The sequence below is a fragment of the Euprymna scolopes genome, chromosome 7, assembly GCF_053919585.1.
Source record: "Euprymna scolopes isolate OS-2025 chromosome 7, ASM5391958v1, whole genome shotgun sequence".
Classification (NCBI taxonomy): Eukaryota; Metazoa; Mollusca; class Cephalopoda; order Sepiida; family Sepiolidae; genus Euprymna; species Euprymna scolopes.
In genome coordinates this window covers 156,232,457-156,257,539 of record NC_136488.1, presented here as the reverse complement: position 1 = coordinate 156,257,539, position 25,083 = coordinate 156,232,457, and the positions used below count along the sequence as shown (strand labels likewise).

At 36.0% G+C, this 25,083-nt stretch overlaps 1 protein-coding gene across 1 annotated transcript in view; it reads right to left on the bottom strand.

Moving 5' to 3' along the window:
• Positions 1–24,582, bottom strand: part of LOC145280087 (fasciclin-1-like) — a gene marked incomplete at its 3' end in the record, with an annotated part of 43,102 nt that extends 18,520 nt beyond the window's left edge. The window contains 2 exon segments of the mRNA XM_080131801.1: positions 1,762–1,933; positions 24,340–24,582. Of these exon segments, the coding sequence (XP_079987927.1) occupies positions 1,762–1,933; positions 24,340–24,489 (322 nt within the window).
• Between the last annotated feature and the right edge of the window lie 501 nt (positions 24,583–25,083).

Sequence of the window (25,083 nt, the reverse complement as noted above, 5' to 3'; positions counted from 1 at the left end):
AAAAGTCACCATTTATCAAGGCCATAGGCCATTCGAGGATAAGGGTTAATAAGTGTACAGTGGTCAATAGGACAACGTCGTAGTAATTGTTAGTGGTAAAAATTTGGTAAATTAGATTACTTAAGGGGAATGGCTCATCAAGAACTTGTTTACATTGAACTTGAAGATGACCATATTATAGTCAGCCGGAAAGCAGGTAAATGGAGAGTTCCACAGGTGTGCAGTTCTAAGAAAGAAGCTTTTTTCATGGAATCTACGTTTAGGTTTAGGCACAGATAAAGAGTGGGAGAAATTATTGATAGTATTTTCAGCTAAAGGAGTGTTTCTCATGTAAGTTTGGCAAGAGGGGAACCATAGATTGGAGCTCAGACGATAACTGGCCATGAAAATAATAAAGCAGAAACAGGCTCACAACATTTTTTTCTGTGAGAAAGAGATTACAGGGAAGAGAAAAGGGCATCCCCCACTAGGCTACGAATTCCATTTTGAACTCCGTCTAGGCAGGATAAGATCTTTCTAGCATTTCCTGCCCAGATGTGGCAATAGTACTCTATCCTTGGACGTACCTGGCTCTTATATAGGTAGAGAATTGCATCAGCAGTGAGATATTTACTGGATCAATAGAAGGATCCCACCATTTTCCCAGCAACCTTGGCAACAGATTTGGTGCAAGTGTTCCATCTCAGATCAGGAGTAATAGTCAATCACAGGAGCTTGTCAAAACATGGAGTCTCCCCAAGATGAGAGCCAATCATTTTAATTGATGTGAGATGGGAATCAGAGCGTTGATGATGTAAAGACAGAAGCTTGGTTTTAGATGCATTAAAAGTAACCAGCCACCTCTTTCCCCATTGTACCACATGCTCACGATCAGAGGAGAGAGAATCAGAGAGAACTTGGTCATTTACAGTCTTTGATGTACTGCCATAGATGGTAGTGTCATCAGCATAAATGTCTACGAATGATCTAAGGATGTGATTTGGAAGATCATTGATGTAGATTAGGAAGAGAGTTGGGCCCAAGATAGATGACTGAGGGACTCCAGCATTAATACTGTGAGCTTCTGATTTCTGTCCATCAACCACTACTTTATGAACCTATCAGAGAGAAATGATTTAACTGAGAAGACATTTTCAGCTATATCATAACTGGATATCTTGTGAAGTAGGCCTTTATACCATACCTTATCAAAAGCCTTTGATATGTCAAGAGCAACTGCCTTAGAAAGGAAACCTTCGTCAAGAGACTTGCTAATCCTATGAGATATAACCGTAAGCACATCTGCTGTAGATCTAGCAGAATGGAAACCATATTGTATGTCACTAAGAAGTTTATTTTTGCTCAGGTGCTTGACTACTTCTCTAACAGATTCCAGCAACTTACTCATGACACACAGGAGACTTATAAGTCTGTACTGAAAGGGAGATGACTGATCACCTGAATTCTGAAATATAGGGCATACTGACAAGGTTTACCAGGGTATTGGGAAGCAATTTTCTTTAAGACAATGCTTAAACAGCTTTCTAAGTATGGGAGCTAGTTCTGGTTGAAGCTTTTTTAGCACTATAATAGGAATGCCGTCAGGGCCAGTTGTTTTACTGGAATCAAGGTTTTTGATTAGCTTGGCAACATCATGCACAGATATTTGTATGTCGCATAGAGTGTTTTCTGATACAGGAGGAAATACTGGAGGTTGACGGCCTTGGTCGCAAAGGGTAGAATTAGAGTTTGTACGAGTAAAAGTTGATATTATTTGTTTACCTGTATGGAACTTGACATAATCTTCTGTTTCTTTTCTGTTCTTTGCTCGTATTGCATCCTTTCTTTCATTTGGTAAAATATTAAAGGCCGTATTATTAAAGGCAAAGACAGTCATTTCCTCTTTGCCAGTAAAAGTATCTTGGATTTCGGCTTTTATAACCAAGTCCAAAAACTGAAAAAAAAAAAAAAAAAATGTAGAGCTACACATAATTTGGGACACGTGTAAAAATAAAAAAATTTTTAAAATTACAAATTACAAGCTAGAATGCCAGATGCAACAAATTCTGTTTAGAAAAAGACAAAAAATAAAAATATCTATACTCCTATAATTTTTTTTTATATTGATATTCATATTAAAAACTCTTTTTTCTAATTATTTAAAAAGAAAATACAACTTTCTTACACATGGGTCGTGAAATTGCATTCATCTGTAAAAAATCTAGCTAATTTGCATATTCTTTTAAATATTCATTTTAATTAATTCCCTATTAGTTTTTTTGATTTTCTTATGGGATGATCATCTTTAGTTAACTATTAGATGTAATTATATTCATGCAGATATTCTACATGGTTTATACTTGCGTAATATTTGCATAAAAAGATTATAGCAAACACAAACCTCTTTCTATATACGTATTTATGTATACGTATATATATTTGTTTGAAAATTTTGCCTACCAAACTCCTGTCAGTTTTTGGTCTACAGACATGAAACTTAATATACAGGGTATTTAAACCCATGCAAAAGTATATTTGGTGAAAAAGAGTGAAAATTTAAAAAAGGAATTTGCCAGATGAAGATCAAACGATGACATATGCATGCGTAACGTAATAGCTATTGGTTTATGTTTTAATTTTTAGCCTTGCAGCAAACAGATCTTCAGAGCTCAGGCATTAACATCAAAGGAAAAAGTATATTGCAAGCTAAACATTCTGGTTTTGATTCTCGGTTTTGGCGAAGAGTCATTTTTTTGTTTACTTTTTAAATCATTACTATATATTTGGTTCAATATAATCTATAATATAAATCTCACCTGTCTGTTTAAATGTATGTATTTTTGCCTGCCTAAAACTTTTGACAGAAACGACGGATTTTGACGAGATTGGTATCGTTTTGTAGCTTGACCCTTTGGACGAGGAATATCGAAAAATTGGCCAAAAACATTAATTGCTTCACCCTTAACTGGGCAGTTTTCTATAGGAAGGAGGATTGCTTTTTTCGCCAATATTTTCCCAAGTCATTCCCTGTTTTCAATTGTCTAGCTTTAATTTAAACCTACTACTTCTGGTTTGGTGATGAGCGCGGCAGCAAACACGTCACTCTTTTTTAACGTTCTTTTCCTTCTTTTTTTTATTTTTTTTTTGTTAGTTCAACCCACACCTCCAAATACCCTCTGCATTAATCAAAATATCATATTTAAGCATATTTTACGATTGGGCAATGTAAGGCAGCCTGCTAGTATATATATGCTTTGAACCCCAACCTAGGCATATTGCCACTTGAAACATAACGGGCTATTATTTGGGATCATGTCTAATAGGGGACTGTGAGAAGTTGAGCAGTGAGATATCTGTTCACATTACATTTAATCTTCTGCAGTTTAATAGAGTCATGGAAACAGAAAACAGAGAGAGTATTCCAAAGTCTAGCAGTTCAAGGGAAGGAACTATTAGAGTAGGTTTTCCAGCATCTAGGGGCATCAACATTTAAGAGGTGGGATTGTGTTGCTTGTCGGGTTAGTTGGTGGTATGTATATGGCGGGGACACAAGTACTAGGAGTTCATCAGAGCACATTTCATGAAAGTACTCGTAAAACAGTTGCGGTGATGGGACAGAGAGTGGAGCTTGACTGACAGAACATAACCCGTTAGATTTTAGACTCTTTTTTTAACCCCCGTATAAGAGTGAGAGACTAGTGGTAGATACACCATCTAAGATCTGACAACAATACTCCATGCATGGGCGAATTATGACTTCGTAAAGATAAAGGATGCTCCCTGGCGCGAGTAATTTCCTAGCACGGTAAAGGGAACTTAAACTTTTGTCTATTTGTGACAGAAAAATTAGCAGAATGCATACTGTCTTTGTGCAATGGCTGCCACACAAGTTGAAATGAACCATACAAAAAGCAAGCCCAGTCTAATAACTGATTCTTTGATATCAATAGCTCTTCTTATTTACATTAAAGATCGGTCTTTATTTTTAAATAAAAATTGGGTGCTTCTATAGAATTGGGACGAGATTTTGTAGTCGATAAATGGAGTTTTCAGATCAAAAGCAATGGTTTCAACTGATTTTTTGTGTCAATTCTAATAAGTTACAATGATAACTTCCAAAATATGCAGTCGAAATTACCTGAATATTACTGAATTATTAAACAAAACAACTGTAATCGTGTTAGCAGGTGAAAAATTGCCGCCATTTCCGTTTAATCGAACGGAAAATTAGCTTCCTTTTAAACTCTGTGTTTTACGATCGTTTTCATCAAATTCTATTTTTTATTTTCTTTAATAAATAATTTTCTACCTTATCGATTTTCATAATTTTTGGATATAATCATAAAAATGAGAAATACGTAGATGCCATTGTTTTCATGTGAAATTCAGTATTACGATTTTCGAAATTTCGTCCTACACTGTAGGAACGCCAAAAATTGTGTTCTAAATAGATTTTAATATTTCAATATTTAGTCTGGATTTATATTTTCCCTTTGCTTTCAGAAATGGTAGCAAAACTTTTAAGATTTATCTACTAATACAATTGATGCGTAAACAGATTTTATAAAAGGTAAACATGGTGAGTGTTTTTCATTTTTTTTTTTTTTTTTGAAAAGTTGCAGGGCTTTGATTTTGATGTTGGTTCAAACTTTTTTGTAGATGTTTATGTATTTCTATGTTGGCAGAAGTCAGTTTTATCTGATACAAAAAGTGTACCAGTGCAAAAATAGTACAATTAATTTTATAACTAAAATATTTGTAAAACTAAGCCAAATATTTAGAATTTGAAATTTAATAAATTTAATATTAAAAAACAATGTTCTTGTCTATTAGAGCGTGGACGTGCATGTGCAAATGCATATGAAATGACGTTATGAGGAAAAAACTATAAAAAGGAGAAAGAGAGCACTTTAGAGAAGACGATCATGTTAGAGACATTCGAGAGGGCAAAGCTCAGAGAGAAGGAGCACGATCACGTTTTATTTGAGAAAGTGCCCAGAAATAAATGTCGTTGTTGCAACATGAAAAAGTGAGTTTGAGTTATTCTTTGTCTTGATCGTGTGTAACATTACAATTCTACAATGATAACGTAATTATTTTCTCAGAGAAGGTTATATACTCCTTATTTGAAGCCATTAATTAAGAAATTTGTAAGTTATTAAATAATTATTGAAAATATAAAAAAAATCTGCAAATAATATCGAGTAACAAAACACATCCAATATTAACAAATTATGCATCTGAAACAGATCGTCTCTCTCTTGAGGTCCAAAAAAAGAGTCTGCAATCTGATAGGTCCCACTTTTGTCAACTAGGCTCCAACCCCTGTCCCATCGCCACTATGTTGCATCCCTGTGCCTGTTTTACAAGTATTTTAATGGAATGTGCTCTGATGAACTCATCGCACGTGTGCTTCCTCGATGTATATATCCCTTACAAACTTGCTTGGCAACAAAATCACACATAGGAAGTGTTCTGGTATTTTCCTATAGTAATGGAAGTTTCATGGTAAAAAATCCAGTTTATTAATATAGAGAAAAGAGATAAACTGTAAGTTTAAAGTCGATTAGACCTTTCTATTTTTATTTTTAGAGAGAGAGGGGAAAACTAAAATACTGATTCCTATTTTAGCCACCTAAATTATTTTTGAGGAGTTTGGTTTTGCTTCGTTAAATAAATTTCCATAAATAATGAAATCAAAAATTTTAAATATTTTTATTTGATTAGTTTTTTTTTTATTGTTGTTTTTTTTAATAAGATTCTAAGAGTTACTGTTTGGTCAATTGAAAATCTAAATCGAAAAAAAAAAAAAAAAAAAAATGAAAATAAAACCATTTCAATCGCATAAAAAATAAGGATGAACCAAAATCCATCCACTCATTAAACGACTAAATTTATGAAGCAATGCTTCCTTTCCTTCAGACTTATAAAACAAAAAAATGTTCATGAATTTCATTGTTTTTTTTGTTTTGTTTTCTTTTTTAATATCAACATTATATGTATAGTTTCAGATCCGCTATTTTTGGAATAAATAAAATACTTGATTCACTGAATGCTTAGCAGAAAAATCTTTAGAAATACAATTTTTGTTTTGCAACATTAATATTTTTTTTCAATATTAATGCATTTATACAGTTTCAGATCCATGGAGAATATTGATTTATTTAATGATGATTAGAAAAATATTTACAACCCCATTCTTAATAGCAATGTGAGGATAATTGACTCTAAACACAAATGACAAAAACATTTAAGTTAATTTTTTACAGTAACTCATTTCTGGAAATAGTCAAGTTGGCCATGGATTTCAAACTTTAAAAAACTCACATCAATATTTTTTTTCACAAAAGACATTTATTTTTGTGTAATCTGTTCATTTCAATTGATAGTTATAAAAAGCCACTCTTAAAAGAAAAATCGCCCAGTCCTTGTATGCAGGTTTTCAGCTTCATTAAAAGGAGAGGATAATGATCTTGAATGCACAGCATTTTTTTTTTTTTTTTTTTTACAAGGTGATCACCACTGATCAAGGCCCGGAAGCCACTCAGGGATAAGGGTTATTGCATGTACAGTACGTTAGTGTGGGGGTTTAATAAAAATGTCTACTTAAGGGGGCGGTTCATCAGGAATTTGTTTATGTTGGACTTGAAGACATCCAGGTTGTAGTTAGGTGGGAAGCAAGCAGACGGAACAGAGTTCCACAGGCGTGCAGTTCTAAGAAAGAAGCTTTGTTCATGGAATCTACGTTTTGATTTAGGCACAGATAAAGAGTGGGGAAAATTTTTGACAGCGCTTTCAGTTTTTCGTAAAAGATTTGCGAGGGGGGGGGACTAGAGATTGGAGCTCAGACGAGCACCTGCCATGGAAATAATGATAAAACAAAGATAGGCTCGCAACGTCTCTTCTATGGGAGAGAGGTTGCAGGGAAGAGAAAAGGGCATCCCCCACTAAGCCACGAAGTCTATTTTCTACTCTGTCAAGGCAGTATAGGCTGTTTTTAGCAGCTCCTGCCCAGATATGGCAACAGTATTCCATCCTTGGACGTACTTGGCTTTTATATAGATAGAGAATTGCATCAGTAGAGAGATATCTTCTTGAACGGTAGAAGGATCCCACCATCTTTCCAGCGACCTTTGCAACAGACTTGATGTACATGTTCCATTTCAGATCAGGAGTAAAGGTCAAGCCCAGAAGCTTGTCAAAACATGGGGCTTCTCCTAGACGAGAGCCATCCATTTCAATTGATGCCAGATGGGGATCAGAGCGTTGATGATGTAAAGATAGGAGCTTGGTTTTAGATGCATTAAAGGTAACCAGCCACCTCTTCCCCCATTGAACCATGTGCTTGAGATCAGAGGAGTGAGAATCAGAGAGAACTTTGTCATTTACAGCCTTTGATGTGTTGCCGTAGATGGTCGTGTCATCAGCATAGATGTCAACGAATGATTTAAGTATATGTTTAGGGAGATCATTGATGTAGATTAGGAAAAGAGTTGGGCCCAGGATGGACCCCTGAGGGACTCCAGTATTAATACTGTGGGCCTCTGATTTCTGACCATCAACCACTACTCTTATGAGCCTATCAGAGAGAAATAATTTACTGATTGAGAAAACATTACCAGTGATACCGTAGCTGGAAATCTTGTGAAGTAGGCCTTTATGCCATACCTTGTCGAAGGCCTTTGATATGTCAAGAGCAATTGCCCTAGAAAGGAAGCCTTTGTTAAGAGATTCACTAATCCTATGGGATATAACTGTTAGCACATCTGCAGTAGATCTTGCAGCTTTTATATCAAATAACTAAGAACGCTAATTTAATCAGTATAACATTAGCTTCCTTTTTTTGTGTGTGTGTGTGTGGTTTTTATACTCCATCTATGAGACTTCATAGTTCGATTTGAGTGTCCAGACACAAAAGACATTAAAAGTCAAAAAAATAAAATGTTTTCACTTTGCCTACAGATTTTTTTAAGCTACTTTTTTTAAAGCACAGAAACCCACTGCTCAGCCCACCTCCTGAAAAAATACATTTTTTCAACTTTTGAAATTTCTTTTAGAATAATAAAAATTATCTATTTGTTTTTACAACCATATCCATAATAAATCAAACAACTACTTAATCCTCAAAATTTGCTAGAGTAGCAATATTTTATTTATATTAATGTTTTTAAATTCCCATAATTAGAGATCTGTTTGACTAGAAGCTGAGGTTAAAAAAAAAAAAAAAAAAAAAAATATTAAGCTACAAAGAATTATTTTTCAAAGTTATTAATTTAAACATGTACTTGGTGTGAAAGAAAAAATTGGCAGCATCAATTCATTGGAGGAGGAGAAATTTGGAGGAAGTAGTACTTTTTAAGAATTTGTCGGAAATTTATCAGTTTTCAGAAATGCAGAATGAAACAAGTATCAACAATCCTTATGAAACGCACAGAAATACATCATTTTAAAAGGGTAGTTTAACAACAGCAGTTTCTTATCAAGAAACATCTGTCAGTCTTATTTATAGATCGATTTATATAGTAACAACAAAACGTTTTTGATTTTTTTACTTCTAGTTTCATAGTTTTTTGCTGCTAGTTCAGCTCTTGCTAAGCTATTATGTTATCAATCAGACATTACATTGTTCAGCATGAAATTTATATAATATATAGAGCTGTGACAACAGCATATTGTTTTCATTGTTTTGACTCTTGAGTATATATCCGTTAATATCTTTTATTTTTATTTAGACTGAGGTGGTTCTTGGTTGATTGACTGTGTCTTACTGTGTCGGATATATACTTGAGAACGAAAAGAATATTGCTGTCACAGCCCTAATAATATATTATACTAGCCAGCCATGTTGATGTTGGCCGATCATAAAATATGTTTAAATATATATTTTACTTTATGCAGATTTCGTATTTATTATTACAGAGACAATTCTCTATCGATTAATTATGTTGTACCCAATATATAGTAGTGATTTCAAATTTTAAAACAGTATATATCACTTGGGTGCCATCAGCTAGAATCAAAACCAAAACACAAAACTCCAGCATTATTCATTATCATCTAAGTTCATATGTATATAAAAACTTTAAAAAATAACGTTGTTAAACCTATAAATGTATATTTGTGCATGTACAGAAATAACATGTTTAGTTGACTTAACGCCTGCCAAGTTTCGATTTCTTTTCAATTTTGATCCCTTAGCAACTATTTTTACTGATTAAAAACCAAATCAAATTTGTTCCACAAATCAAAATCCCATAGACATTGTTTCAAGTCTGTTGATAAAAAATTGACAGAGTAGTGTGGTAGCGAGTGAATGTGGTACCAGAGCTTGGATATATATACAAGACTGTAACTGGTAGGGTTCAAGACCTGTCACATTATATTGGCATCCATGATACAATAGACCTTGTAACGAACTGGAGCAGACCTAGTAACATGACCTCCAGATGTAATCATATTAGTGCTGGTGACCAAGGATTCTTCATACTTGGTTCAGTTCTTGTGACGTCTCAGTAAACATAAATGTATTTGTATCTCGACTATTATATTAAAGGAACTTTATGCGCATGTGCGTGTATGTGTGAGTTTGTTCTTTATAGACACGAAAATGGTTGGGTCGATTTTTATGAATTTTCATATAAAGGTACTTTGTGTGTCTGGCAGTGTTCTTAGATAGGTTTTATATCAGAGTGTCTTCGATAAATATCAATAATCCAAAAAAAAAAAAAAATATATATATATATATAATGAAAGAAAGAACAGGCGATTTCGACCAAAGTTAACACCTTATACAGCCTAACATCACAAGTGCATATGAGAAGTTTTATTACCACACAAGCCGAAAAGGCTGACATAAAAATCAACAGTAGATTCTTTGATATGACAGGGCCAGGTTCAAGATGAAGGTTTCTGTTTAGAGCACAATTGAAGCATGATACTTGATTATTGCATTTCAAATTTTACTCCCAGCTATTATAAACAATTTTATAAAATCAGTTGGTTCTCTATAGTGTAATGTAGACTACAGTATATTATCGACCAAGTCACTGTGGGAAGGCATGTGAAGTTTTCTCCTAGTGAACTAGGAATGGGTCCCCAACTAGAGCAGGCAATTACTTGATTTGATTGAAAAATGGTCGATTTCACCGATTTCGATGACAAAAATATGGAGTATGAAACATTCGTTGATCATCATTTAATCCTGGACGACATTGGTTCTCCCTGCTAGTATGATATAAGTGATATTAATATAACATGAACATAATGTGAACAAAACATGTTTTAAATAACAAAAAAGGGTCTATAAAATGCACGTAAATATCCTATTGTCGTAATGAGGTTACGACTATGGCACAAACTTCAAAAGGAACTCCTCTACAACAACACCGTCACAAACGCTGAGAAATTTCCAAATTTTTACACATGTCAATTGTTCATGCAGATGAATTAATTTCACTTATAAAAATCTGCAATTATTAACACACATTCTCTTATCAGTGGAAAACTTGTTTGACATACAAAACAGCTCATACACTTTGAAGCTGTTACGTTTTTGTTTTCATCAATTGTTAATTGCTCCCCCCCTTCTCCCTCACAGATCTCCGACATTCTTGCCTGTATGCAGAGCTTGGTCAGAATTGAAAATCCCATTTACAAACCATTTGAATTTTTAACTGTAAAAAGGCAGCGTCATTATCAGCTTGAATCGATGGAGGTTCAAGTTCAAAGATCACAAGTGCAGAGTTTTGCAAAAGTAACAGCCACCAGATTGTAAATCATACGAGCTGTAGTCAATTAGTGTTAAAAAAAAATAAAAAATGGCAACCATTGCTATTACTTTACTATTATATATAATAAAGGAATAGTATGTGTGAGTTCATTCTTTATAGACTCGAAAATAGTTGGGTCAATTTATGTGTGATAAACATGATGAAATATGATCAAAATACACACACACTTATATACACATATATACATATCCTGGAAAATCTTATCAGTATGTACCATATTTAAAAATTCAGGTGATCGGTTATCTCCCTCTCAATATAGACCAATCAGTCTCCTGTGCGTCATGAGTTACTTGATCTATTAATTGGCATTCTTCACAATTCTGGACAGCCGCTTTTACTGCCACTTTCAACATAAACAGATTGATCCTAGTCACAAAATATGTTTGCCTGACTTAGGTTCTCACTATGTCAATGAACTTTGATCAGCTGCGCAAAGCTTAGGTTCGTTGTGGCAAAAGCACATCATGGGTGTGTAGGCTCAATCTCCACCTGTTATATATATGCGTGTGCGTGTATATATGTCTCTGATGTATGTATGATTTATATACACAAGCATTGTTTAGGGGGTCATGTCGTCTAGTGCAAGCATCTCGAAACATGTGGCCCATTGTAGACACGCTTGCGGCCCACACAAATGAATCTTGTTGATGAATGTCAGTTTTGAATTTATGTATAATACAGTATTTGCTATTGTATTGAAATGAAAATCCTCCAAAATTTTGTTATATTCTTTTGTTGAACTACATGTACATTGTTTCGAAATTGAAAAAAAATGGTAAAACATTTTATTTAACGTGTTCAACTTCTGTGGCCCTATTGACAACACAAACCGACTCCTATGGCCCTGAAAGAACTTTGAGTTTGACATGCCTGGTCTGGTGGATCATGGTGTGTATTCGAGTGTATATATGTCAATTTGTATCTATGTAGCATTTTATTTTCTTGTATGTAAATGTTCAAACTGGTGGCCGACTATGTGTGGTGTTTATAAAATTATGTATGCAATTCATATATAAATATCGTTCATTAATTGAAAAACTATAATGGAACAAGGGACAAATAACATCTTTTCTATTGAGCACACCAGAAAAAAGGACACATACTTTCCATTTATTCAGACATATCCTATTATTTAACAGATTTGCACATCTACTGCTGGGGAACTCTTCTCAGTTCTTATTAATGCCACATGAACCAAAATAATCTATTCTTTCACAAGTGAAGTTAACGTGACTTATGAGAATCTGCCTTATGAGAATCTTACTTGCAATGTCAGAGCTAGCTCAGCCAAGAACTTCCTGTGAGGCAATTGGTTACCTTATAGTACATGCAAAGGGAGGCATTTTTATAAAATAGCATCTTGGCCTTCCACTTGAGTGTGAGATTTACCTTTGCAGCATAGCATCCGGTGCTCCTATGTTGATATTTTGAGTGTCCTTTATCAGATGCAACTAGCACACATTCTCAGTGATGGCTCCATTGACACTTCCACGGCCAGCAAGCTTGCATCCACTCACACGTCCAGCTCTTACACGCCCACGGAGATCCAATTAATGTACCTGTGTTTTATCTTTGACACCAGAGAAGCATCGTTGATTTAGCCATCCAAGTCCTAGGTAACAATAGTAACACATTTGATACAGCCTGTCACATTTGGAATCATCCACACTATTTGGAGATTCTTATCTTCAGGTAACATCTATTCAGGTTTTTGTCCAAGCTCCCACCAGCACCATGTCTCCGTTTTTTTATAAATCCCATGTTTGCGTTCAAGTAACAACGAAAGAGCTTCACAAGTATCCTCCACTCAAATTTTATGAATGGTCACAAAAAATTAGAGAAATGACACTGGGAAAACTATCCTTCGACGTTACATTGGACCAATAAACCACTTCCTGAGCAGTGAATGGCTTCTTAGCAGCAACTTTTTTTTTATGAAAATCGCTCCAGACAAAGCATGAAGCCACTTGATGTAAGGAGCTGATAAGAACAAAAAGTGATCACAAAGATAGGAAATGCTTACTAACCTTAGTCTTGAAAAGATAAAGAGGGAAAATGCCAGCAGGAAAAGAGTTCCATAAGTTTGTGGTTCTTGAAAAAAAAAAGCTACTGGAATAAGAAGCTATAATGAGGTAGTAAAACAGTGAATTGATGGAGACGACGAGACTAATGAATCAAACAAATTTACTTTATTAATCTGTGGGATTGTTCAATGTTATTTCCTGAAGATACATATGCACATCAGTAAAGATGGACAGTATAACACTTGTCAGCCACAAGCAAAGGTAGAAGTCACTAGTCACAAGAGAAGACAGAACATAGAAAATATCCCATCAGTCATGGCGTCTTTAACAAAGCAGCAGCAACAAAAACAGCCGCAGCAGCAACTATAGGAGCAGACACAACCAACGGTCACATCAATCGAGACAGGGATCAAGTGGAGAAAAGACTGCTCCTCTGAGAATGAATCTGCAAGTGAGAGGGAGAAGAACTCAACCTCACCTCTCCCCGGTTCATTCGAAAGAATAAAAAAGAAAAACAAAAGAAGAAAAGGGGAAGAAAAGGTGGCCCCCACTCCCTGTGAATATACACCACCCCTAACAACAAAATCCACTTCCACCCCTAAACCGGACACCGCACCAACACCAGACACTGCACCAACACCAGACACCAACACCAGGTACCAACACCAACACCTGTCCCCACACCAATGCAAACTGAGCCACCACCCCAAAAAGAAAAGGAAAAAAATGAACTGAGGGAAGGGAGAGACTCTTCTGCCTCTCGCAGACCAACCAAATTAAAAGCCCTTGCCCCTGAGGAATTATGTTATGTAAACCCTCTATCTGTAGCAACAGACATTTCCCATCGGCAGAGGAAAAACTTAAAACCTCTGCTCGATTACAAACAGATAGAGGGTAAAGATGTAAATATCCCCTCAAATTTCCCGGACGCCCAGCTCCTAATAACTTTTGTCAGAACTCCAGAGGCCTGCAAGACCAACTTGCGAACAAGGCTGCAGGCCACTGAAGGGGCATTTCCAGGAATCGAACTAGTTAACAAACTGTCAAAACAATGCAAGGGAAGGGTCCCAGTGTTGGTTCATCCGTCACTATACAGGGCCATGAAATTAATTAATCCTTTGGATGTTGGCGGCATTGCGAGAGAAGATCAGGATATAAAAAACCTGTCCACCTTGAGCATAGCACATAACGTCAGTGTCCTCTCTCCGGCTGACTTCGGAGCTGAGTGGGACACACCCTAAGGTAGGTACCATGGCTTTGAATTTGGCTAGTTTGAAAGCAAGAGGTCTGAGATCATCGGGCCAGGCGGCTCACCTATGGCACGACCTCTTGTCCCTGGGAGTGGATGCAATTCAGGAGACGCATTTCGTTTTCTCAGTGGACTGTCAGGTGCTGGCCCGAGATTTTGAGGTTTTCTCAGCATATAGCAGCCCGTGGGGGGAAGGGAGTTTTCGTGCTGGTTAAACATACCCTGTCGGCGATGGTCAACACTGTTCATAGGGATGCAGTGGGCAGGCTGGTTGTGGCCGATGTTGCCATAAAAGATTCTGTGTTTCGGGTGATCGTGGTTCATGCGCCCAATACCGCTCATGAGAGGGTCTCATTCTTCAGTCAGCTTGATGTATTTATAGATTGTCGGAAGTGGGTAGAGCTAATGGGGGATTGGAAAGCCATCTTAGATCCTAAGATGGATAAGGTAGGAGGCAATGCTAGAGGATCGGAGAGGTGCAAGTCCAGCTTGGCTGATCTGATGGCTAGATGCGGTCTGGTCGACAGGTTTTGGGTTGAGCATCCGGGGCGGGAGATGTGGACGTGGACCAATAGTGTTTCCTCCTATCCAAACACTTATTTGGACAGGATGTTAGTTAGGAGAGGTGAAGTAGACTTCTTATCTTGTCCCATGTTCACTTGGCTAGGCCAGATGGATCATAAACTAGTTATGGCCTGACTAAAGCTAGGAAATAGGCTTAAGTTAGTGGCTCACTGGAAGTTAAACACCTCCCGTCTGGAGATACAAGACTTCCAAGAGAAGCTAATAGAATTAATTCAAAAAGCATTAGTGGGGGCGGTTACCGAGAGTAAGTGATGGGTAGGTCTAAAAGCCAAAATTAGAACCTTCTCCGTCAAGTATGCCCAGCGCCTCGCACTAGATAAGGCCAAGACGAAGAAGAAGCTAGAGCAGAAACTAGCCCGGGCTACGGGGGAGGGTGATAGGGTTAGTCAGAAACTAGCTAGGCAGGACCTTCTGTGTGAGAATAGCAAGCATTATGAAGGTCAAGTAGCTAGGCTTAGAAAGATAGGCAATGAAGCAGTCAACTCCAACACAGACACACGTTGTGAAATTTCTAGGCGTGGCTTGGACAAGTACATTGCAAAGGTAAGACATCCGGATGGACGTACCCTGGAATCGACTCGGAAGATCTGTGAGGGGTTTCGGGAACATTTCGAGTAGCATTTTACGCAGCAGCCTGATCTTCCGATCCTTGAGTTTAGCGACTATTTGGCCGACTCTCCCTGCCTCGAGGCGGCTAGTTGCAAGGGCCGGGTGACGGAGTGGGAGGTTTTTACTGCGCTGAGCAGGTCAGCTGTGACAGATTGCCGGGACTCAATGGTCTGCCATACGAACTGCATTTGAGGCTGTCGGCCATGTTTCTGCCTCTTCTGACGGATGTGTTCAACCATTAGTTTGCTCAGGGATCCATCCCAGGGCAAGTCACCAAGGGAGTGATCACATTGCTGAGGAAAGGTGACGGACTGGTGGGGGAACAGTTAGACGATTACAGGCTCATAACTCTGCTAAACACAGAGTTGAAGATTTTGGCTAAGGTCCTGTCAAATCGGCTGCAGGTTGTTATCGGCGAGTTGGTTGAACCGGAACAGAACTATGCTATGAAGGGAAGATCGATTCAGAACAACTTGCACCTAATACGCATGATCCTAGAGGGAGGGATAGATGACGACACGGAAGCCGCACTGATCAACTTAGATCAGTCCAAAGTTTTCGATAGGGTCGACCATCGTTTCTTGGCATCTGTCTTAGAGGCCGCCGGTTTTAAACCAGACTTCTGCAAGTGAATCTCCGTGATGTATCGACAGCCCACAGCCATCGTGCAAGTCAACGGAAAGTGCTCAAAATCCTTTGTTATCTCTCTGCCAGTTCGTCAGGGTTGTCCGCTGTCACCCCTACTCTATGTCCTGGTTTTGGAGCCCCTGCTCCACAAGCTGAGACGTGAGGAGGCAAATTCGGCCCTGCACAGAATTCCAATACCCGGTGGCTCAGCCGCCAAGGCATCTGCGTTCGCCAATGATGTCATGGTCTTTGTGTCGAGCTTCAGAGACATCAAGATCGTGTCGGAAGCACTCGCTCAGTATGAAAGAATTACAGGGACCAAGATAAACTACAGCAAGTCAGCAGGACTGCGGTTGGGCGCCTTTCCTTAAAGGGTAGAGCTGAGGCGTGCACCACTTATGTCTTTTCTCTCATCCTTTACTGACTGGCCATACTTCCCCTGCCTGCACAACACCTAACAGCTCTCGTCGAACTCTTGTCCTCGCTTCTTTGGGACAGAGGAAGACACTGGGTGAGCAGACAGGTCTGTATTCAACGTCCGTGTGAGGGAGGCTTGGGAATGCCGGACTTGAGGTGTCATCGAGACGCTGAGAGGCTGGCCTTCCTGAGCCACTATATGCAAGATGACCAACCGTGGCAACCCGTGGTTACTGCCGCCTTTTTGGAGTTAGTCTCTGTTTTATGGCTGTGGTTTCATATGTGTAAAAATATTGGTTGACAAATGGGAGGCTACTCTAAAAGATCGACGGGATCATCTTCTGTCCATCTCCGAAATTTTAAGGGTTTACAATTTTGTTTTTCATACAATTAGAAGCTCCCAAATGCTATTAATTTCTAAACTTGGTCTGATTAGTAATTTCCCTTTTTTTTTTTAAAGCATGTGTGCTGCCTCTTTTAGTTGCCTCTCTATCTTGCATCCTTCATTTCTTTTCCAAACAACAATCAACATGCCTGAAGATGGTCGAAGGCCAAACCAACTGACATGTTGCATTACTTGATCAATTTACATGATTTTTGTTGGATGATATACATATATGTACATCAGACAGATTTTTCTCTACTTTTGTTATTTTTTTTTTTCATTAGTGAACTGAATTTTGGCAAGCACTTTTTTTCCCCCCTAAGAATTTTATTTAGTCATTAATGTCAGAAATCTGCATGTATATATCACAGTCAGCTACTTTATAATAGGAGTAATTGGGTATCTATAACTACTATGACAAAAGTTTTGCATCATAATCCGTGTTCAAAACAGATAAAATGTTCATTTGATTCACAAATGAAAAAATTAACATCGAAGGTTAGCTGAAAATACCCTTCATTTTGGCAATTAAAGGAAGTAAAAACAGCTAATGCGCAATCTTTACAGAAGGGGGGTATGTAACCTTTATTGTGGCAATTAAAGGGCATTTAGTTCTCTCCCATGGCAAGAACACCAGGGTTGAGAAGTCAGTGCTCCAGATGAGGGGCACAAACTTGCCTGGACAGCCACGTCAGCATTCCCTGATGAGGGCGCCTCAGGTGATTAGCAATAAACTAACCCTTTCTCAAAGAGAGAAGGCAAAGCCCGGGAGGACGGACCTCCTAGAACTGCACAGAACTAAACTCCCACCACAAAATCAACAGGGACCGGATCATTACAGGAATGATTTAATATCTTGATTTTCGAAACCTAGGATAAAAATTCCTAGCCGGATTATTTTGGCAATTAAAGGAATTAAAAACAGCTAATGCTCAATCTTTACAAAAGGAGAGAGTGTATGCTCCCTTGTAGATTTCATCCTGCGCTGGTGAATTGGAAGAAACAGCTACTGGATGGCTACTTCATACTACTCTCTAAATCTAACTAGGAGGCAGAAAACAACCCGAAAGGGTTTTTTGTTTTTACTTTTGTTCATCCCAAATAAGACACATTGCTATTGAAGCATAAGAACCTACTGTGATAGGGCAACGTTTAAGGGAGTGCAGGGCTAGCAGTATCAGAATTTTTGTAGGAATTTTTGACACCCCTAACACGAAACTGCGAATACAATATAAAAATCTCGTAATTTCTCTGTTAAAAGTGGGTTATTTATTTTCTTTATGGATTATACTTCCAAAATAAACTATTACAGTTGTTTTAAAAGTAATAAAAATATTTTTTTTTTTTTTTTAAAACAGTAATGAATTTTCCGAACTCAATATTTTTCAATTTTTAAACTCAATATTTTTAAATTTTTAAATTTTAAAAATCTATCAAAATTTTTCTATTGATTCTATTTTTACGATATTTTCAGGGTCAATGTGAAATTTTATGTTCTTTCCAATAAACCGAATATAATATTTTAGACAAACGTTTTTTTTAAATTCACGCCCCCCCATTTTCACGCCCCCCCATTTTCACGCCCCCCCCATTTTGAAATGTCTATTAAAAAGTAAATAATTAATTTATGTTTAATAGGTTTATATATCACAAATTGAAGAGAAAAGGTCAATAAATAATATATTCAAATTTAAAACAAAAAAAAAATAAGTTTTTTAGAAATTTACCTGTAAAGTCCGAAGTTTAAAACCTTATTTTATAAGAACACATTTTTTCTTTTTGTCTTTTTTTTTTTTTTAATGAAACCTTGGTCCTTGCTCCTTTAATTGAAAAAAAAATTAGGGCTTGAATTACATTTTTCGAGGAGTTATAAGCTTAGAAAGATAGGGGGTCGAATAATTTACGCCTCTCATTTTGAAATGTCTATTAAAAAGTAAATAATTAATTTATGTTTAATAGGTTTATATATCACAAATTGAAGAGAAAAGGTCAATAAATAATATATTCAAATTTAAAACAAAAAAAAAAATCAGTTTTTTTAGAAATTTACCTGTAAAGTCCGAAGTTTAAAACCTTTTTAAAAAAAAAAAAAACACATTGTTTTGTTTTGTTTTTTTTTTAAATAAAACCTTGGTCCTTACATTTTTCGAGGAGTTATAAGCTTGGAAAGATGGGGTGGAATTATTCACTATTTTCACGAAATTTCTGACACTGCTAGTGCAGGGCTAGACTGAGAGAAATAAGAATCACACGGACATAAAGTTAATATTAGGTTTAATGATGGTTAAATCTAAGTAGCAATATGAAAAAAATATATACCTATATTATATTTATGTTAGACTGTCTGTCTGTTCCACCTTTTCTCAGAAACTACTGGGCTGAAACCTAGCTGAAATTTTGTAGGGACCTGTATAAATGATAAGGTGTATCGAACTAAGTATTATGGTATCAGTGATGCACAGTGAGGGATTAATAAGTATTAGTCATCACAATATCACATTTACTCTATAGTTTGGCATAGAGCACTAAATTCTAAGTCAATGAGCGATAATGTTTGCCTGTTGCTAAAAAGTCTAGTATATATATTTAATACAAGAGTTCTGGAAAAAAAAAAAATTTTTTTTTTTTTTTAAATTTAAAAATAGCCTCTTACTTTTAAAATTCAATTGTGATTTTTAATACGTGCTCCGGAATCCATTATTTTAGATTTCTACCTAACGTCTTTGTTTATTTACAAACATGAAGGCCAGATGTTGCCCAAAATCGAATGAGGAAACTTACGCCTCTTTTGCACCCAACTCATAATACTTTTTTTTACATTTTATTATACTCAATTTTGCGGATGGAAATCAATAAATTTACATCAGTAAAATCTTTTTTTAAAAAAAACACTAATAAAAGATTAATCTGGAATACTAAAGCACAGAGTAATTAACGAACATCTTTTTTTTAGAACAAAACAAAAGGTGCATTTTGAAAGAAAAAGGATTCTGGTTGAAATGAAAGAAAAAGTTCTTGGATGTTCTTGTGTTGAGAAGCATAAACTTGAAGTGTCCCCAGGTTGTCCAGAGACTGAGAGGAGAGAGGCCTGTCTTCTTTGGTAGTCTGAGCTCCTCTCTGCTGGCTAGTTCCTGACAAGGGTAATTAGTTCCTTAAGAGACACATAGGATTAATGTGCCCTAGTAGCTGACTGGTCAGTGTGTGGCCGCATCAGTTAGTAAAGGGGCATTAATCCACAAGAGAAAACAGTTTGTTATGGTGACCTCAACAAAAACGTTATATTTCCTTTTTATGGATATCGAGTGATTGCACAGATCCACAATAAAGTTGTACAGTCGTTTAATCCAAATGAAACATACTTTTAGAATATATAGGAGGGGGGAGGCTATCTCCAATGCCCTTGAAAACAGTTTATAAGCAAACAGAAACTACAACGTGTGGCGCTTGTCCAGAATCCATCACCCACCAATATTAAAAAAAAAAACGAAAATAAAGAAAATGTGCACGATGTATGTACTCATGACGCAAACAAAATATCGTGTTCCAAAAATCACAAACTGGTCGAGTAGTTTTATTTTTAGATAAGAAAATAAAATTGTGGTTAACCAAGGCACGACTGTCTCACAATACTCCCTTGAAAATAGATGGAAGAAACAAGGGAGATAATTCCAATTCAAACTTACGAGGTTTTAGAAAGCCATTTTTTTTTTTTTTTAATTACATTTTCACCCCCAAACAAGGCACATTGCCACTTTGGTGTAGGGGGCTACTATCAGGGGCAACAACTACTGGGGTACTATGTAGGGATTTGGGCAGCAAGATGTCGGTTCACGTTACACTTGAACTTCTGCACGTCAATACAGTTGGGGAAGCAGGGACCTGGAATGGAATTTCAAAGTCTAGCGGTTCTGGGGAAGAAACTATTGGAGTAGAAAGATCTTTTACATCTAGGGATCTCTACTGTGTAGGGGTGGGATTTAGCTGCCTGTCGGGTTTGTCGAACGTGTTTACATTGTGGGGGCACAAGTGCTTGCAGTTTGTCAGAGCATTCTCCATTACAATACTTGTAGAACAGGCAGAGGGATGTAACATTTCGTCGATGGAACAGAGGCTGAAGCTTAGATGACAGTTTAGGGCCTATAAGATTGGCAACTCTCTTTTGAACCTTGTCTAGGAGACAAAGACTAGTAGCAGATGCACCAGCCCAAATATGACAGCAATACTCCATACATGGGCGAATGGTGGCCTTATAGAGGTACAGGATACTTTCAGGTGTTAGTAGTTTTCTAGCACGGTAGAGAGAGCCTACCTTCTTTGCAGTGGCCCTGGCAATGATTGTTCCAACTCATGTTTCCTGTGAACGTTAGGCCAAGGAGTTTGAAAGATGTACTCTCAAATAAAGAGTCGTTGGCCATTGCTATTGGTGGTAGAGAAGGTTTCTTGTAATTATTGAAGGAAACTAGTTTAGTCTTGGCAGCATTGAACGTGACCATCCATTTTTGTCCCCATTCCACTACAGATTGGACGTCATCCTCTAGTGTTTCTGCCATTTCTTTAGATATGTGTTCATTTGTTTTCCTGTCGTGCCTGTTATAGAGTGTGGTGTCATCAGCATATATACCCATCTCAGAGGCAATTTTGTCGGGGAGGTCATATCTTTGAAATAGACCCAGAAAAGTAATATTTATCTTTTAAAGGATTTTTACAATGAATTTATTTAACTTCAAAATTAAGCTTAATTGGTTAGCTCGCCATGAAAACATTTTTAATAACTTTTTTTTCACAAATATTTTTTCCTTTTGGAAATTAACTTTAGTCTTTAATCTTTCAAATACAATCAAAAAGTTGTCGGAAACCTAAAAAAAATTATGATAAATCGGCTTTCAAAACTAGGTCCCCCTATCTTTATTCGTCCATTTTTGCCCGTACCTAATATATACATATAATTTGCAATTTTTCTACTTTAGCATTTTTCGTAATTCTTGGATATTTTACTAATTTCGACATGACAAGTAGATACCATTGGTTTTAATTGAAATTTGATCTAATTCTGAAGTGCTGAATTTTTTTTTTTTTTTTTTTTTTACAAAATGTAAATATTATTTGGTCATTAAATTATTAATTGAACTAAATTTGGTACTTGTGCAATGTGCATGTTACTGCGGTGAAATAACCTCATTATTTAGAAAGCCATTCTTAACATTGCAGAGTAACTCTTGTACTGTCACCTAACAATTTAATAAACATATCGTAGAAATGGAAAATACTATTTAAAAAACAGCACGGTAATATAGATGCAGGAGCACCTCAACTTGTTAGAAAACCAAAACTAATTGGGCTAGGAGGTAATTGTGGCCTGGTAGATCAACACAAAACCTACCTTAAAATCTTGTTTTCAGAAAAAAGTATCTTTCAGTATTGTGAAAACTAGTTACCGGTCTCAATTTTAAATGCGATATTCGTTTTCAGCACACCCCAAATCCTCTAGAAAACAAGTTTTTAAAAGGTAGGTTTTGTGTTGGTCTACCAGGCCACAATTACCGGTTCGGATAATGTTTTTTCAATAGCAATCATTTTTAAATTGAAAAGTTCAAGAGAACTGAATTTTGTAAAGTTAAATTCGGTTTTAAGCAAGGAAAAAAAAAACATTTTAAAAAACCTCCGCGGGTTTGCTTTATAATCCACAGAGGTATGAAAAAGTGGTAAAAAAAATATATAACAAATAGATATTAAGAAAGGCAAGAAGTGCAATATCTGCAATATCTGCGCTATTTTTTTTTTAATAGTATTACAAGTTTAATTAAAGTTTTATGAGATGTGTTTTTATTAAATTGTAAGGTTAAAGTACAGAATATATACAAAACACTCCTCCCTCCCCATGTTAAGAACGGCGTTATTATTTTAGCACGGATCAATAAGTGCACTACTAGTGCACTCACTGCACTAGTACCGATAAGTTACTTTTCTACCTAACTGAATAAGTTTTTAGTGGTTTTATTTGGTACTTCTACAGTTTATCGCCGAAAATGGAGACGCCATTTTTTTCGGGCACCTGTTGTGAAACTTAAGAGGGAGAAATCAGTATTTTAAACTATGACAGAAGTAGGAAATAAATAACAAAAAAATTACAAAATTGTTTTTAAATTATGTTTTCTTATGAAAACTTTTCAATAAATGTCTTTACAATTATATTTTGATAGATTTTTATACAATAAATGTTTTTGCTTTCAAACGACGCTCGCCCAGTAATTTTCATTTTCTGTTTTTAATAATAATAAAAATATATATACGTTTCATGAAAAGTTTTTCGTTTTCATTAATTAAAATCGAAACATTTCCAATTAAACAACTACAATTTTCTTTCACTTTATTTTTTTTTTCTTTTCTTTTTTCATAATTCTTTCCGGAAGTAATTTATATCTAGTTTCATTTTTTTGTTGTTACTTATTTCCTACTTCGGTCATAGTTTAAAATAATGATTTCTCCCTCTCATTCTAATGACAAGTGCCCGAAAAAAAAAAAAATGATGTTTCCATTCTCGGCGATCAACTGTAGAAGTACCTTTTATTTAATGCAAAAGGTGCTAATACACTTACTGATCTGCGCTATTTTTTTAAAATCGTATTTCCAAGTTTAATTAAAGTTTTATGGGGTTTTTTTTATTATTATTCAATTGTAAGATTATAGTACAGAATAGATACAAAACACCCTCACCTCCCCATGTTAAGAATGGCTTTGTAAATAATAACATTATGTCAGCACGGATCAATAAGTGCACTAGTACCATGTAAAATGTTTACTCGGTTCGAAAAACAAGTAATATTGAGTGCTACCTGAGAAGAAGAAAAAAATGGCCGCGAGGTCTTTTTACATTTTTGAAGTCTAGATAATGACTTCAAAATAAGAAATAAAACAAAATGGTGGGAGAAACAAACCCAATAAATGTCACGGTAACATTTAAGTGGGTTTCTACCACCACTTTTATTTCTTATTTTGAAGTCATTGTCAACACATCCAAAATGTAAAAAGACATTGTGGACATTTTTCCTTGTTCTCGGGTTGCGCTCTTAACACTACGAAACGAATAGACATTTTACATAAAATTAAAAACACTAAAATCTTATTCAGTTAGGTAGAAAAGTAACTTATCTTGCCTTTGATAACATTAATTTATTATATATTTGTTTTACCGCTTTTTTCGTACCTCTGTGAATTGTAAAACAACCCCCAAATCCGCCTCGCACTCTCGACATCAACCATAAAGTTTCTTTAATATTTAGTTGTATTTTTCAACTTTCAACTAGAAAATCTGAAAATACCCGGTGTGGATTTTACAATTAAATTATAAACAAGGATGAAAAAAAAAAAAAAAAAACGGTTAAAAATGACAGGTGACGTTTTTGTATACAGTCTTTTTTTTTTTTTAGTAATGACATACAAAAAAATTTAAATTATAACATTTAAAATTTGCAATTCTGAACATTTACACAGAATTGCAAAATTTATTTTAAAAAAAAAAGGGGGGTGTTCTTTTTTAATTTTTGGTCAAAGTACAAAAAAGTAAAAAAAGGACATGGCATTTTTTTTTAGGATTGTTTAGTCTTTGTCGATAACGACAACTCAGGTAAACAGGTGGGTGATAACCCAACAGGTAATAACAAAAAATTGACTTACAGACGTTAGTCCCAGCTCGGTCAATAATTCGTATAAGTTCCGAATGGTAGCAACATGATCTCCTGTGCGAATGCCAGTAACTTCGGGTAAAACCAGTATAGCCAAAAGGCAAACGGTAGTTGCTCGGAGAACTGTGCGGCAGTCCGCCATAGTAGGTCTGTTGTTTCTGTTGTTTCTTGTTAAGGGCGGTGCTCCTCCTGCTGTCACTGGAAGGTGTTACCCATCATCCGGGCAACTGGGAAAGCGTGAGGAGAGAGCGCAGAAATGACGTAGATATAGTTGAATTAGACAAGGATTCCCTTTCGGCCTATTTTTTGTTTCGTGTCGACCCTTCCCCCCCCCCCCCCCACATTTACCAGTATCATTGAAGTTATACAAATATTGGCACACGTATGAAAGCAGTACCCCACCCTCCGTGTTTTTATTTTTTATTTTTTTTTGTCTTTTTTCAATTTTATTAGCGGATTATTATCGAATGGACATTAGTCTCCCAGATTATAAAAAAAATTTGGTACTTCACGGAGAACATGGACCTTACGTAAACGGTTTTTTTTTTTCTTTGTAATCGCTGCTAGTGCTCCCTGAAAGCGCATGCACAAAAGGTTTTCATTAGCTTATTTAATCACGGAAACTTCTTTTAGGGTACTATTTGAAGCAAAAAAAAAAAAAGGACAAAAGTATTATTTGAATATGTATGAAAAAATAAATGTAACAAAAAAATAAAAATATCTAGTGGGGAAAATA